The sequence below is a fragment of the Chiloscyllium punctatum genome, chromosome 3 (genome assembly GCF_047496795.1).
Source record: "Chiloscyllium punctatum isolate Juve2018m chromosome 3, sChiPun1.3, whole genome shotgun sequence".
Taxonomy (NCBI): domain Eukaryota; kingdom Metazoa; phylum Chordata; class Chondrichthyes; order Orectolobiformes; family Hemiscylliidae; genus Chiloscyllium; species Chiloscyllium punctatum.
Genome location: NC_092741.1, coordinates 120,286,317 through 120,302,834, shown reverse-complemented (window position 1 = coordinate 120,302,834; position 16,518 = coordinate 120,286,317). Strand labels below are relative to the sequence as shown.

General features: G+C 41.2%; 1 protein-coding gene across 1 annotated transcript in view; it reads left to right on the top strand.

Annotated features, from left to right (window-relative positions):
• The window catches only part of ero1b (endoplasmic reticulum oxidoreductase 1 beta), an 83,881-nt gene that overhangs the window by 20,136 nt on the left and 47,227 nt on the right, over nucleotides 1-16,518 (top strand). Inside the window, exons 3-6 of the mRNA XM_072559579.1 lie at nucleotides 5,133-5,216; nucleotides 6,074-6,115; nucleotides 6,471-6,553; nucleotides 11,452-11,525. Of these exons, the coding sequence (XP_072415680.1) occupies nucleotides 5,133-5,216; nucleotides 6,074-6,115; nucleotides 6,471-6,553; nucleotides 11,452-11,525 (283 nt within the window). The remainder of the gene's footprint in view (nucleotides 1-5,132; nucleotides 5,217-6,073; nucleotides 6,116-6,470; nucleotides 6,554-11,451; nucleotides 11,526-16,518) is intronic.

Genomic DNA, 16,518 nt, shown 5'->3' with positions numbered 1-16,518 from the left:
TTTGGTTCTGATCCAAAGAAATATTTTTTCTTTGAGCTGGGGAGAAAGGGCTTTAATAGGCCTCAAAGGTGCGAGGTTGGGATTGTGTGGTCACGTTGGGCCTAGTGTAATGACTGTGATCTGGTGTGGTAGAATGGGTGCTTGTTGGGAAAGGAGGGCAATCAGTTTATTAGTTAACCAGAAGTTTCAACTTACCAAGCATTTCTTACTAAGTCAACTGTCAGGGCTTTCTCATGGTGCCCACATACAACTCTTCTGCACTGTTCGAGCCATTGACCTAAGTTAAGCTATATGAATGGAACTGTGAAATAAGAAAGGGATGATCACCTTGTTGGGATTGTATTATAGACCCCCCACCCCCCCCTCCAAAAAGTAAGCAGGCAATTGAGAAGCGAATATGTAAGGAGATCTCCAGTATCTGTAAGAATAATAGGGTCATAATAGTAGGGAATTTTAACTTTCCAAGCATAGACCTGGACTGTCATAGTGTTAAGGGATCAGGTAGAGAGGAATTTAAGTGTGTACAGAAAAACCTTATTATGAATAATGGGAAATAAGGCAGGGCAAGTGACTGAGGTGTCATTGGAGGTGCAATTTGGGGCAAGTGGTCATAATTCTACTTTAAGATCAGGTCAATCATTTTCCATCACTATTTTAAAGTTCTAAATTGAAGGAAAGCCAATTTTGATGATAGACACAAACTTTCAAAAGTTGATTGGGGAGGCTATTTGCAGGTAAAGGGGTGGTTGGGAAGTGGGAGGCTTTTAAAAATGAGATAACAAGAGGCTAGAGGCAGTATGCTCCTGTTCGTGTGAAAGGCAAAACTGGTACTTGTAGGGAATGCTGGGTAACTAGAGAAGTTGAGGCTGTGGTCAGGAAGGAGGCATATTGCCATGTATGGACAACTGAGATTGAGCGAATCCCTGAAAGTGTATAGGGCAGTAGCAGTAGACAGAAAATCAGGAGGGCAAAAATGGGACATGAGATAACTAAGGAGAATCCCAAGAGATTCTACTAATATATTAAGTGCAAAAGAGCATCTTGGGAGAGAATAAGGCCCCTTGAAGATCAGTGTGGAATCACAGGAAATGCATGAGATACTAAACTAATTTGTCATGTCAGTATTTACTATGGAAGCTAGGGAACTTAGGGAAATATAGTCTTGTCTTGAAAGGAGTTCATATTGCAGAAGATGAGTTGCTGGAGGTCTTAAAATGCGTAAAGGTAGATAAAATGTTTTGCTAGAACTTTGTGGGAAACTAGGGAAGAAGTTGCTGGGCCCCTTGCTGAGATATTTGTATCATCAACAGCCAGGGATGAGGTGCTGGAAGATTAGCAATTAACTAATGTAATGTCATTATTTACAAAGGTTTGTAAGGAAAAGCAATGGAACTATTGACTGGTGAGCAGATTGTTGGAGGGAATTCTGAGGGACAAGATTTACATGCGTTTGGAAAGGCAAGGACTGATTAAGGATAGTAAACAGACTTTGTGTATGGGAAATCATGACTTACTAACTTGATTTGAGATTTTGTTTGAAGAGGTGACAAAGAAGATTGAAAGCAGAGTGTTAAACATCTATATGGACTTCAGCAAATTGTTCAATAAGGTTTGGCATGGTAGACTGATTAGTAAGGTTAGATCACATGAGACCTAGGGGAGCTAGCCAACTGGATACAGAATTGGGTTGAAGGTAGGAGACAGGATGGCAATAAAGGGTTATTTTTCAGAGCTGATGCCTGTGATCGGGGTGTGCTGCTAGGATCAATGCCAGGTCCACTGCTTTTTGTCATTTTTAGATAACTGATTTGGATGTAAATAAGAGGCATCGTTAGCAGACTGTACCAAAATAGATGGTGTAGTGGATATTGAAGAAGATTATCTCAAAATATAATGTGATCCTGATCAGATGTGTCAATGGGCTGAGAAGTCGCAGATGGAGTTTAATTTTAGATAAATGTGAATTGTTGCGTTTTGGTAAGATAGACAAGGCAGGACTTGAGCAATTAATGGTAGCAACCTGGGAGAATGATGCCAAATAAAGACCTTGGGGAGCAGGTGTATATTTCCTTTCAAGTATATTCACATGTAGATAGAATGATGAAGTAGGCATTTGGCACGTGTGCCTTCATTGGTTAGAGCGTTGAGTATAGGAGTTGGGACATCATATTCCAGCTATACATGACATTGGTGAGACTACTTTTGGAATACTGCACGCAGTTCTGATCTCCCTTCTATAGAAACTGTTGTTAAATGCAAGGATGCAGATAAGATTTACAACTATGTTGCCAGAATTGGACGGATTGAGTTATAAAAACGCTGAATAAGCTGGGTTTTTTTGTGTGGAACACTGGAGGCTAGTGGGTGACCCTATAAAGAGGTTTATAAAATCATGAGGATTATGGATAGGGTGAGTAGCCAAAGTCTTTTAACTAGACTGGAGAATCCAAAGCTAGAGTGCATTAGATTAAGGTAAGAGGGCAAAAATGTAAAAAGGACTTGAGTGGTAACGTTTTCATGCTGAAGGTGGTGCATATATGGAGCAGGTTGCCAGAGGAAGTGGTAGAGGTTGGTACAATGACAAAATTTCAAAGGCAGTTGAATAGGCATATGGATAAGAAGGGTTTAGAAGGATATAGGCCAAGTGCTGGCAAAAGGCTCCAGGTTAGATTGGGATGCCTGGTCTGCATGGACGAGTTGGACCGAAGCGTCTGTTTCTGTGTTGTATGAATCTATGATTGTCTTCCAATCAGAGTTTCTGGACCAGTTTTTTCTTTTGAGACTTTGGTAAGATTTAAAGTAGTATTACATTCATTCTGTGACAAAATATCATGTGGTATCAGGTTTCATAATACATACGAAAATAAGTAAAACTTTTTTTCTAGAATTTGAATTTTGAAATAGTTGGTTTTGGTCTCTGTAAGGGAGTTTAATGATTATCTTGTCAGTATTTCTCAAACTATTTCTTAAAACAACTGTTAGAGAGGCACTTGAGTGCTACTGGGAATTTGTTTGCATAGGTGGGCATTTTACAAGCAGAGTGAATATTGAACAGCATTAAATTGCTTTAGTTAGAAAGATCAGGATTTTATTTTTGAGGAAAATCCTATTTACAAGAAATCTTTTTAATTGTAATTTGTAGAAGTCATGGTTGGAGTTAAATGTAAGACCACTGTGTTAGAGAAAGGTATTCATTCAGAAAGCTTCAGAAATAGATAAGCTTAGTGTAAGGATCTTGTTTGAAAATTCCAGACCAGAAGTGTTAGGTTAGAGCCCTGGATGATGATTTGAAGTTGAGAGAGTGAGTTCCATTGTGTGAATACTCCAAAAAAGATAGCTTTCAAGACTGGCAATTGAAAGAAACAGTTAAGGTAAACCTATAGAAGTAATGAGGAAGGAAATTCTTTTGTGTAGTGTCAAGGTCTGTGGTGGGATAGTTGAAATAATACATTTTTGCAATATGTTTATAATTGTTTCAAATTGTGTAATATGTAAATAGCCTGTTATCTTCAGCCCCTTCAGGTGGTGAGTTCTACATGTCCACCATGCTGAACTCCCTGCTAATCCTTCAACTGGTTATGTTAAATGTACGTTCTGGAATAAATGCTGGTATTGCCACTGGACTACTAATCTAGAGAGCTAGGCTAATGCTGTTAAATGTGTGGGTTAAAATCCCATCATGAGGGTGGTGAAATTTGGTTTTAGTCTGGTTTTCTTAAATCCAAATTTATTAACTAATTGTGATCATAAAACCATTGTTGATTATTGTAAAAGCCGTTCTGGTACACGCGTGCCCTTTTGGGGAAGGGAAGTCTGCCATTGTCACTTGGTGTGGTCTACATGTGATTCCAGATGCACATCAATGTTCTTGACTTTGAAAGTCATTCAGTTGTATCTCTCCTCCACAAAATCTGTCATAAGAAATGAAACCAGACAGACCAGTCTGAGACGTCAGAAACAGCCATAATCCACATAACCTTGTCGTGTACCAAAAATTGGAAGAGTTCTGCACAGAATAGTCAAACAATAGCCAATGTTGTTCTCCCGGAATCATACCGGCCGGATATGTCTCAGACAGGGCACACCCAAGCCTGGTGATGGTCCTATACCACAGACAGATCAGATCCATCAGAGGTTGTGACACACTGCAATACAATTGTAGGCAGAGTGCTGTGGAAGTTCTCAAAATTGATTCTGTTCAGCATGAAGTCTCATAGCATCAGGTCAAATATGGGCAAAGAAAACTCCTGCTGATTACCATCTGCCCTCTCTCCTCAGCTTAAGAATCTATGTTCGTCCAAATTTAATACTTGGGGGAACTCTGTGATGATGAAAGTGGTGTAAAATGTACTGTGGGTGGGGGACTTCATTGTCAATCACCAAGAGTGGCTTAGTGGTGCACTGCTGACTGAGTCCTAAAGAACATAGTTACAGCACTGGCTGAGCAGCAGATGGTGAGGGAATGAACAAAATGGAAAAATATTTTTGACCTCGTTCTTATAAATTTGTCTGTCACGCTTGATTGTCACATATTGAACACCTTCAGCATTTACTCTGTCCTCCACTGAATGATTTTAATTGTCACAGAGATTTCAGAAGGTACAGTGAGGGATGCACAGTAGCAACAATGTGCACATCTTTAAGATGCAGTGCAACGACTTAACTAGGCTCCTTCAAGAGCTAAACTACCAAACCCAAATCTTCACCATGTAGAAGGGCAAAGGCAGCAAATGGGACGCCTCAAACTGCAAGCTCCCCTTCAAGTTATATATTGCCCTGACTTTGAATAATTTTGCTGTTCCTTTGCTGTCACTGGGTCAAAAACCTAGGACTGAGGGGGCTGTTGATCTAGGTCTCCTTTATACTTACATCTGTGAAGTGGAACTTGAGTCTAAAACCGTTTAACTTGGACTTGCAAGCATTAGCCATTGAGCTAAGCTGATCAATCAGGCTAACTCAATACTTTGGAATGGCCTGAAAGGAATGGGCATTATATCCGTGGTGGTCTTTGAAAGACCGATCTAATTAAACTCCTTCCTTGTTTCCCTATGGTCTTGTAAATTTTCTAATTTCCAATATATTTAAATTTAATGTGCTGTGCTTAAATTACAATGTATGTTTCAATTCAATAGGTTAATTTGAAGAGACCCTGTCCCTTCTGGTTGGATGATGGTCATTGCTCGATTAAGGACTGCCATGTCAAACCTTGTTCTGAGGTAAAGTGTCTGAAGTTGTTTTACAGAAGTTGGTTGAGTAATATCAATATTTTGTATTAAATAGAAATTGTTGTATGTGATTCAGCCAAGGAACACTTGACTTGCACATCTTGAAGTATTTGTGTTGCAACAGCTTTCAAAGTCTAGTAATAGGAGTAGGCACTTAAGGTCTTCAAGCCCGTTCTGTCATTGTGAGATTTACCTATTACACATGAATATAAACACTTAACAAATGTCACATGACAGGCCCTTCCATACAGATTCTTAATCTGATTTTTATCAGTTACTGGCCGTCTGGGTGCTCCAGAAACGTGGAAGCAAGAAGATAGTATATTAATGAAACTGAGCTTCCGAACTGAGCAACATAGGGGAAGCAAACGTAAAGGGACCTGAAGGGGCTGACCAGCAGACATGGTGAACACTTAAGCTGAAGAGGAGGTGGTAGCAGGACAGCTGGCAAACGTCCTTGGAATAGATCTTCAATTAAATTGAATTGAACAATGTATTTAAATATAATCATACCAGTTTTATGTAAAGGAAAAGTAACATTATCCTGCAGTCTTCTAAACTAACTTTAAAACTGCTTTTCTTTTGCTAATGCTACGTTCCTTAATTCCTTCAGTTATAACAAGCATTCTTAAAAACATTTCCATATTTCTATTATTGCTAAGTGTTCTGTTTTGAGAGTGTGGTTACTCCGTTGTCTTGATACTATAAGTTGTAACGTTTTGATTTATTTTTCACATGGATGAAAATTTTAATTCAGTTATTTATGGGACATTTGAGATAACTTGTTGAATTGCTGATTTCAATTTGAGCAGTTATCTATTTTATCGCACACTTGTTTTCATTTTTAGAGTGAGGTTCCAATTGGGATTAAAGCAGCTAATTTCAACAAAGTAAGTCAATACCTGAAAATATTTTCTGTAAGTATATTTGAATTAGCGTTTTGCTCAACCATCTGTTTAGACAACTGGTTACATAAGACAATGCAGAATAAATTGTTAACACATTCAAAATAATAAATGATCAATCTACAGAAGTTCCAACTAAGCAAAGAATATTTTAATTTGTGTATTTATACTTTGAATCTCGACCTGTGAAGGTTATGTACTCTTCCTGACTTAAAATGAAAATATGCACATAAACTGATTCTGCTATTATGTTTGCCATTTTTGCTGTTATTATAGTCAATTAATGTTTTACTTTAAGGTACATAGTTAATTTTACTGCTTTTGTTTGATATTGTATTAGTTTTCTGTAGAAGCAAATGCAGATGAAGATTTGCAAGACTGTGAGGAAGCAAATAAGCTTGGAGCTGTGAACAGTACATTGAGGTGACACACATTTTAAGTGATTTTAGTCTTTTGTATTTTTACTTGTTTTATTGTGTTATTACAACATTGAACTCTCAAGAAACAGAACCAGGAGTTAGTTATTTTCACCTCTCCGCTCCTATTTCTTACTCTTTAGGAATTCTCTACGTGCGGTAATCATTAAGAAAACTTGGTTATGGTTTAGGAATATATGTAGCCCACTCTTTTTTTTCTGTAAGCAGATGCAATACAATTAGGTATGTTAGGATGTTAATAGTTTGTGTTCTTTGAAGTTTTTTCATTGTGGAATTCCTTCCTTTAGTCCCTCAAATTATTTTTCTTTTTATATAAAAAAAAGTAGAATATACATTGTGTATAAGTATTTGGAGGGAGAAGGAATGATTTAAGAATAGTCAGCATAGCTTTGTGTGAGGGAAATTGTGTGTCGCAAATTTGATTGAGTTTTTTGAGGAAATAACCAAGGCAATTGAGGCAGAGCAGTTGACACTGTTTACTTGGACTTTAGTAAAGCCTGTGATGAGGTTCCACATGATGGACTAATTATGCAATCTGATTTTACTAGAGTTCAGGGTGAGCTTGCCAACTGGATACAAAATAAGCTTAATGACAGGAGGCAGAATGGTAATAGAGGGTTGTTTTTCAGGCTGTAGGTCTGTGATCAGTGGTGATCTACAGGGATTTGTGCTGAGTCCATTTTTGTTTGTCATTTATGTAAATAGTTTAGATGGAAAAGCATGGTTAGTAAGTTTGCGGGTCATACCAAGATTAATAGTATAGTGGACAATGAAGAAGGTTATCTAAGATTGAGGAGAACTTGATTAATTGGGTCAATGGGCTGAAGAATGATAGATGGAGTTTACTTTGGATAAGTGTGCGGTAATACATTGTGGTAAAACAAACAAAGGCAAGACCTATGCAATTAAAAGTAGGGGTCTTGGTGGTGTTGTAGAACAGAGATCTAGGAGTTCAGGTACATGATTCTTTGAAGTTTGCATTGCACAGATGGGCTGGTTAAGAAGACATTTAGCATGCTTGCCTTTATTGCTCAGACCTTTGAGCAGAGGAGTTGGGATGTTTATGTTAATGATGTACAAGGTGTTGGTAGACTTCTTCTGAGTTATCTTGTCTTGAACCAGTTTCCCTGTTATAGGAGCTGTTATATTGCTGGGAATGACAGGTTTGTGTTATGAAAAGGCTGGACAGGCTGAGACTTTGACTGGAGGCGTAGGAGGTTGAGAGGTGACCTTAGAGGTTTATAAAATCATGAGGGGTATAAAGGTGAATGGCAGGTGTATTTTCCTTGGGTGGGGAGTTTCAAGACTAAGGGCCATATTTTTATGGTGAGAGGAAGAGGATTTTTAAAAAGATTTGAGGGGCAATTTTTTTTTTTTTGCAGTGGTTCATATGTGGAATGAACTTCCAGAGAAAGTGATGAATGTGAGTACAACTATGTTTAAAAGGCATTAGCTAAGTATATAAGTAAGATATGTTTGGGGGGATATGGGCTAAGTGCAGCCAGGTGTGACTAGTTCAGTTTGGAATTATGGTTGACATGGACTGGTTGGACTGAAGGGTCTGTTTCTGTGCTGTATGACTGTAATATTTTTTTTCAGTAAACAGAAGGCAAAATGCTACCAAAGTGACAAATCATCCCAACCTCAAAACAAGCTTCTGGTTCTGAACTAGTTGTACTGTTACAATGTTTTACTGCTGAGCAATTCAAAATGAGTTGTCCTGCAACTTTTACTTGCAGTTCCACATTGGAATGTCAGAAATCTGGATCTTACTTCAGCACAAATGAGGCAGCAGACATCAAGATAATGTTCTGAATATTTCATGCTATATAATTGCATAGAGTGGACTGATACAAAAAAAATCACTGATTTTCAAGATTTCAAATCCTGAATAAAGAGTCATAGAGATGTACAGCATGGAAACAGACCCTTCAGTCCAACCTGTCCGTGCCAACCAGATATCCCAACACAATCTAGTCCCACCTGCCAGCACCCGGTCCATATCCCTCCAAACCCTTCCTATTCATATACCCATCCAAATGCCTCTTAAATGTTGCAATTGTACCAGCCTCCACCACATCCTCTGGCAGCTCATTCCATACACGTACCACCCTCTGCGTGAAAAAGTTGCCCCTTAGGTCTCTTTTATATCTTTCCCCTCTACCCTAAACCTATGCCCTCTAGTTATGGACTCCCCGACCCCAGGGAAAAGACTTTGTCTATTTATCCTATCCATGCCCCTCATAATTTTGTAAACCTCTATAAGGTCACCCCTCAGCCTCCAACGCTCCAGGGAAAACAGCCCCAGCCTGTTCAGCCTCTCCCTGTAGCTCAAATCTTCCAACCCTGGCAACATCCTTAAAAATCTTTTCTGAACCCTTTCAAGTTTCACAACATCTTTCCGATTGGGAGGAGACCAGAATTGTATGCAATATTCCAACACTGGCCTAACGAATGTCCTGTACAGCCGCAACATGACCTCCCAACTCCTATACTCAATACTCTGACCTATAAAGGAAAGCATACCAAACGCCGCCTTCATTATCCTATCTACCTGTGACTCCACTTTCAAGGAGATACGAACCTGCACTCTTTGTTCTTTGTTCAGCAACACTCCCTAGGACCCTAGCATTAAGTGTATAAATCCTGCTAAGATTTGCTTTCCCAAAATGCAGCACCTCTCATTTATCTGAATTAAACTCCATCTGCCACTTCTCAGCCCGTTGGCCAATCTGGTCCAGATCCTGTTGTAATCTGAGGAAACCCTCTTCACTGTCCACTACACCTCCAATTTTGGTGTCATCTGCAAACTTACTAACTGTACCTCTTATGCTTGCATCCAAATCATTTATGTAAATAACAAAAAGTAGAGGACCCAACACCGATCCTTGTTGCACTCCACTTGTGACAGGCCTTCAGTCTGAAAACAACCCTCCATCACCACCCTCTTGTCTTCTACCTTTGAGCCAGTTCTGTATCCAAATGGCTAGTTCTCCCTGTATTCCATGAGATCTAACCTTGCTAATCAGTCTCTCATGGAGAACCTTGTCAAATGCCTTACTGAAGTCCATATAGATCACATCTACCATTCTACCCTCATCAAACCTCTTTGTTACTTCTTCAAAATACTCAATCAAGTTTGTGAGACATGATTTCCCACGCACAAAGCCATGTTGACTATCCCTAATCAGTCCTTGCCTTTCCAAATACATGTACATCCTGTCCCTCAGGATTCCCTTCAACAACTTGCCCACCAGTGAGGTCAGGCTCACTGGTCTATAGTTCCCTGGCTTGTCTTTACCACCCTTCTTAAATATATTTTAGGTTTAAGGAAAAGTTTTTTTTTCTTGAAACAGTATTTCTTGCATATTATTGGAGAAAGGGAGCCTGGAGGAAACATGCAGCTGTCAGTCCTCACTTTTCGTATTGGTGAACAACATTAGATGACTTTGAATTTGTACAATGCAGATCGGCGCATTCCGGAAAGTGGTTCTGCAGAACATACTTGTGCTTAAAGCATCATTGAGTTTTTGTCTCCTTTTTTGTTCTCCTGTTCTCCATGCCCTTTCACCATCACCACCTTTTGATCGTCTCCTATCTTATTCCACTTTCCCTTCAGCTCCCTCTGTCCGCTTCTCTGTCCTATAGTTAACAAACAAAAAGTAAGTTGCTATAGGTCTACTTTGCCATAGAGCTGCTTTTCATAAGCAAAACGATTGATTTAACTTGGGCATCACTAAACTGAGGGGAGAGGTTGAGCAGGAGAGTCCTTCATCATAATTGTTGGCATTACTCTGCATTATAAACCATCTGCAGTAATTGGTGCCCATTTAAAGGGGCTATGTATTAATGTTTAATTTACTGTTAATTTGTATTTAATGTTACATTCAAAATTTTGTTTAGCCATTGCTGAATCCACAGTCCTGTCATTGTCTCTGACATTCAATATCTTTTTGTCAATGTTATTGAAATATTTCCCATAAGATACATGCTTCCTGTCTACAAATATACTTTGAGATTTTATAAATTACTTCTCGAACAATATTCTGCTTTCAATTGGCCATTTTTAGGTAGTTCTATGGAGTAAGCTTCTAAAGTTTGTAAGGGAAAAGTACTTTCTAAACAAAAAACTCACATTCAACAAATTCTGCAACATCAGAAACAATCTATCAATGCCACAGGTACTGTTATATATTGTCACAAAGCTGGTCCTTTCTTCTAAAAGCTGGTCCTTTTCTAAAGGATACTGTGTCCTTGGTTTTTTGTCGAGTGGTCGCAAACAGGCCGGGCTCCGAAACAACAGCTGGGGTTTGGTACAGAGATGAAAAGCCTTTTTGTTTACACATAAACAGATGAGTCTTCAGGCCAAAGCTTGTATAACTCAATGGGGTGTGGCCAGCTTTCTAGCTGAGTACTTCAGTCCAGAACTAGTTAGGGAGTTCAGCTGCAGCCTGTGGAAATAGGCTGCTAGACTCTCTCTCCTTTTGCCCTTCTAACTTTGACCTATAAGCCTTTGTTTCATTTTTACTGTGTTTAAGGAGTTTGCTTATTGGGACTGTTACATATATTCAGAGCAGCATAATTAAGTCTAGTTTGGATAGACTGAGCTTTTTACTCTGTTCTTTGTGTTTCATTGTGTAATTTTGTGAATGAAGTTTTGTCTGTTTTTAAAACCTGGTAGTCAACCTAGCTAACTTACTCTGGGTAATTTTCACTGTACACTTATCAAAACAAATTGCAAAGTTATGGTCTGGGCTGCCTGCTTAAGAACGTTTTGAGTGGTCTGGCCTAACCCATAACAATACAAATGGTAGAAATATAATATGGTACTTGATTGATTAATGCTCGTATTCCTTTACCAAATCACTCTTCTTTCATCCTTAGTAACCAAACAAAGAGAGCTTTCATTGATTGGGCAAGATATGATGATGCACAAGACCATTTTTGTGAACTTGATGGTGAGGACCTTGTGAAATTCTGATACAACATTTTGTGTCTAAGAGTTCTTGGATATTTCGATATAAATAATTTAATGACTAAATTAAGTTTAAGCAAAGTATTATAAGGGCTCAATAATAATTTAAAAAAAATTCCCTTATTGGTTCCTATAATTTGTTAGTTTCCAGAGAACAGCAATCAACAGCGCCATTAGTAGCATGGTATGTTTCTAGTGTCTTCTGTATGTAATTTCTATTCTAGATATGCATATATATATCCATGTGGAAAACACTATATGAAAGTAAAGACATGAAATTTGATTTTTAAATCGGAATATGAAGTTCTTTGATATAATTTGGTTCAGTTATTGTTTACTTTTCATTCCACTTGCCGAAAGATTACATACACAGTTAAATCTTTCAGCTGAGCTTTTTGAAAATCAAAGTATTATCTTTGTGTGTGCTCTGAGTGTTTTCCCATTTTAAACAGATCCTGTATTAGCTTCCACAGGGTTGTACAATTGGGAGGGAGATGCCTTGGGGATCCACCACATCCATCCCAGACTGTAGGAAATCTCATGCCATTAGGTTCACGGGCAGGGGATCCTTGTGCTAATGACTATCCTTTGTCAGCTGACGAATCACAACTCCTCAATGTTCAGCATTACTTGGATGAAGCATTCAGGGCAACCAGAGCACAGAATGTATCCTGCTTCAATGTCTATTACCCAGAGCGGCTTAGTTGCACCATTACTGAATGCACTGCCTGATCCTTAAGGATGTAGTTGCCATTATGGCTCTGTGACAGAACGTAAAGAGGGTAAACCTACTAGACCTTACTCTCAGCAATGTAGCTGTCAGTTAGAATTGAATTGAATTGAATTTATTGTCATGTGTACCGAAGCATAATGAAAAGCTTTGTCTTGCGAGCAATACAGGCAGATCACATCTAAATAGCATAGATAAGTAAATAATAGGTAACCAACAAAAGCCAAAACACAGGTATAGGCAAATGTTAAGAATTTGAGTCCATTCAGTATTCTAGCAACAGTAGGGTAGAAATTGTTTCAAACCAACTGGTAAGTGTGTTCAGGCTTCTGTACCTTCTCCTTGATGGTAGAAGTTGTAGAAAAGCATTGCCTGGGTGGGATGGATCTTTGAGAATGTTGGCAGCCTTTCCTTGACACTGGGTCTGGTAGATGGATTCTATAGATGGGAGGTTGGCCTTTGTGATTGTCTGGGCCGAGTTCACCACACTCTGTAACCGTCTCCGATCTTGAATGGTACGGTTGCCATACCAGGTAGTGATACATCCAGACAGAATGCTCTTGATGATGCACCTATAAAAGTTGGCAAGGGTATTAGCCACCATGCCAACTTTTCTCAGCTGCCTGAGGAAGAAGATACGTTGTTGGGCCTTTTGTAATCGGTGCATCCACGTGAAGAGACCAAGAAAGCTTTTCAGTAGCTTGACACTCCACTCGTTCCACCTCTGTGCTGTTAATGTGTAGGGAAGCATGAATAACATTCCACCAAAAGTGAATGAGTTCCTTGGTTTTGCCAGCACTGAGAATTAGGTTGTACTCAGTGCACCATTTTTCCAGGTCTTCCTCCTCCCTTCTGTGATGTGTTTCATCACCATCTGAGATTTGACCAACTATGGTGGTGTTATCAGCGAACTTTGTAAATGGACATTCATCTGTGACCATATTAGTAGGCCTGACCACCATAGCCCTGTCTTCACGCTGAGGATGCATCCGTTTATTGGGGTAGCACTATCAGTGCAAGGTTGTTTTAGAAATAAAGTAGATCTAGTAGCTCAAAATCAAATGTACATAAGTCATTTTGGGCCATTAGATTTTACATCCCTCACTCTGCCACTTGTGGAGTGCAGAATATACCAGAAGTATAAGTGAGCTGCAGTGGCTCAAGAAAGCAGATTTTCTTCATTCTTCAGGGGTTTTTGGGATGGCCAAAAAATGCTAGCTCAGCCTGAGAATCCCATATCCTTCAGTGGCCATCTTCAACTAGAGGTGCTCAGAATGATCCATCTCTTCCAGATGTCAATCTTCAGTCAATTTACTTCAGTCTGCAGAATATCCTGTAACATCTGAAGGCACTGCATAGATCAAAGCTTATGAGCCCTGCCAATATCTGGGCAGTAGCACTGAAGATGTGCTATAGCCGTACAGTTAGCCAAATTTAGAATAACAACGCTAACATCTACCTGGCAATATAGAAAATTGTTGACGTATGTCCTCTCCCAACAGAAAGTAGCAAATCCAATCTGGCTGATTCGCGCACAATTCTTGAGTCAGTGATTATCTGCATTATAAAAGATTTTATTGACATTGTTGATTAGTGCTGTCAATTACCTGTTAATGACATGCATTTCCATGAACTGTAGTAAATAGAAGCACTCATAAACGGAGCTTAGTGTGAATTTGGAAGAAAATCTCTCTACTTGTTGCAGTCATACACAGCATAAAGGTAGGTCGTCAAAAACGACCAAATCAACACGGACATTTATTATAAACCGACCGACTCCCACAGCTACCTAGACTACACCTCCTCCCACCCTACCCCCTGTAAAAACTCCATCCCATATTCCCAATTGCTTCGTCTCCGCCGCACCTGCTCCCAGGAGGACCAGTTCCAAAACCGTACAACCCAGATGGCCTCCTCCTTTAAGGACCGCAATTTCCCCCAGACGTGGTCGACGATGCTCTCCACTGCATCTCTTCCACTTCCGCTCCTCTGCCCTTGAGCCCCGCTCCTCCGACCACCAACAGGACAGAACCCCACTGGTCCTCACCTACCACCCCACCAACCTCCATGTACAGCGTATCATCCGCCGTCATTTCCGCCACCTCCAAACGGACCCCACCACCAGGGATATATTTCCCTTCCCTCCCCTATCAGCGTTCTGAAAAGACCACTCCCTCCGTGACTCCCTCGTCAGGTCCACACCCCCCCCCCCACCAACCCAACCTCCACTCCCGGCACCTTCCCCTGCAACTGCAAGAAATGCAAAACTTGCGCCCACACCCTTTCTTCCCCCCCCCCCCCCCCCCCGCTTACTTCTCCAATGCCCCAAGGGATACTTCCATATACGCCACAAATTCACCTGCACCTCCACACACATCATCTATTGCATCCGCTGCACCCGATGTGGCCTCCTCTATATTGGGGAGACAGGCTGCCTACTTGTGGAACGTTTCAGAGAACACCTCTGGGACACCCAGACCAACCAACCCAACAACCCCGTAGGTCAACACTTCAACTCCCCCTCCCACTCCACCAAGGACATGCAGGTCCTTGGACTCCTCCATCGCCAGACCATAGCAACATGATGGCTGGAGGAAGAGCGCCTCATCTTCTGCCTAGGAGCCCTCCAACTACAAGGGATGAACTCTGATTTCTCCAGTTTCCTCATTTCCTCTCTTTCCCCCCCCCCCCCCCCACATTCTCTGTCAAATCCCTCGAACTCAGCACCGCCTTCCTAACCTGGAATCTTCTTCCTGACCTCTCCGCCCCTACCCCACTCCGGCCTATCACCCTCCCCTTGACCTCCTTTCACCTATCGCATTTCCAACGCTCCTCCCTACCTTTTATTTTAGCCTGCTGGACACACTTTCCTCATTCCTGAAGAAGGGCTTATGCCCAAAACGTCGATTCTCCTGTTCCTTGGATGCTGCCTGACCTGCTGCGCTTTTCCAGCAACACATTTTCAGCTCTGATATCCAGCATCTGCAGTCCTCACTTTCTCTTCCTAGGACGTCAAAATGTGTGGCGCTGGAAAAGCACAGTGGCTAGGCAGCGTCTGAGGAGTAGGAGTTGAATTGAATGTACCAAGGCAAAGATTGGACGTTTCAAGCATAAGCCCCTACTCTGCCTTTTTGGCTAAGAATGGGTGTCAAGTTGCGAATCGTCAGAGCTAGTGAGATCCTGGATCATGATTGGACTTTGGAAGACTGTTTGGTAGAGCTGACCTGCTCTTGGTGAATCTTTTGTGCTGACTTCAGCCTAATGCCAATTCAGGAAAAGCCAATCTAGAACTATGGCCTCAGCAGCCACCTGCAGCCCAGGCCAGGGAATCTAGAACACAGTCAGGAGGCAATGTGAGCCATGGACCCCCAAGGATCAGTGCGGCACTTCCATTCAGCAAGGGAGCTGAGTCAAGAGGCTCGCAGAAACAAGGACAGGCTGGAGTGGAACAGAAGGCAGCCAACGTGGAGGCACAGCAACTGACCCAGGCTCCAGATGGAGGCAATGGAGGAGGAGGAAACCAGAGGTGGGGGAGTAGATACACAGGAAAAGGAAAACCCGCCATGCCCAAATCTTCCCAGGAAAGTGGGAAACAACAGCTACACAAGGATGACACCAGCAGTTCCTGTGATGGCAAAGAGGGGCAGAAGGATGGTCATCACCAGAAGAGAGAGAGTGCCATTGGAGAAAAGGAGTACCCCCAACCCGGAAATGATGTAAGCACCAAAGAGACTGATAAAGCACAGCCTCCACCTGGTGAAAACTTGGGGTATCCACTGCCCCACAGGTAACTGACAGCCGTGTTTCTGTGTCTGACAGTCAAAACTAGACTCGGCAGTCCCTGGGCTCACACTGATGATACCAGAGTGGGAGAATCTGGACAGCTACCTTAACCCTGCGAAAGTCCAACTGTTCGCCCACACCACAGGGATTCAGACAGCTGCCTCAGGGACAGGACCATTGGTAAATGGGCACTAGTAGCCTCAAACTTTAAATGGGTGTTAAAATTGCCAGCATTAATGTGCGTAGCGTTAAATCTTCTACATTGATATGTTTTCATGTTGGTTTTCCCAAAGATGGTTGAGCTTGCGGGCCCATGGGCTGTCAGTTTGGTCAGGGAGCAATCGTAATCACTCATCTGGCCTGGGTATCCTGCTGCAAGGAGGCAACTTCATCTCTGATGTTAAGGAGATGGTGGGTGGGTGCCTCCTTGTAACAGATGTCATGCGCATAAATGCTCCCCTGA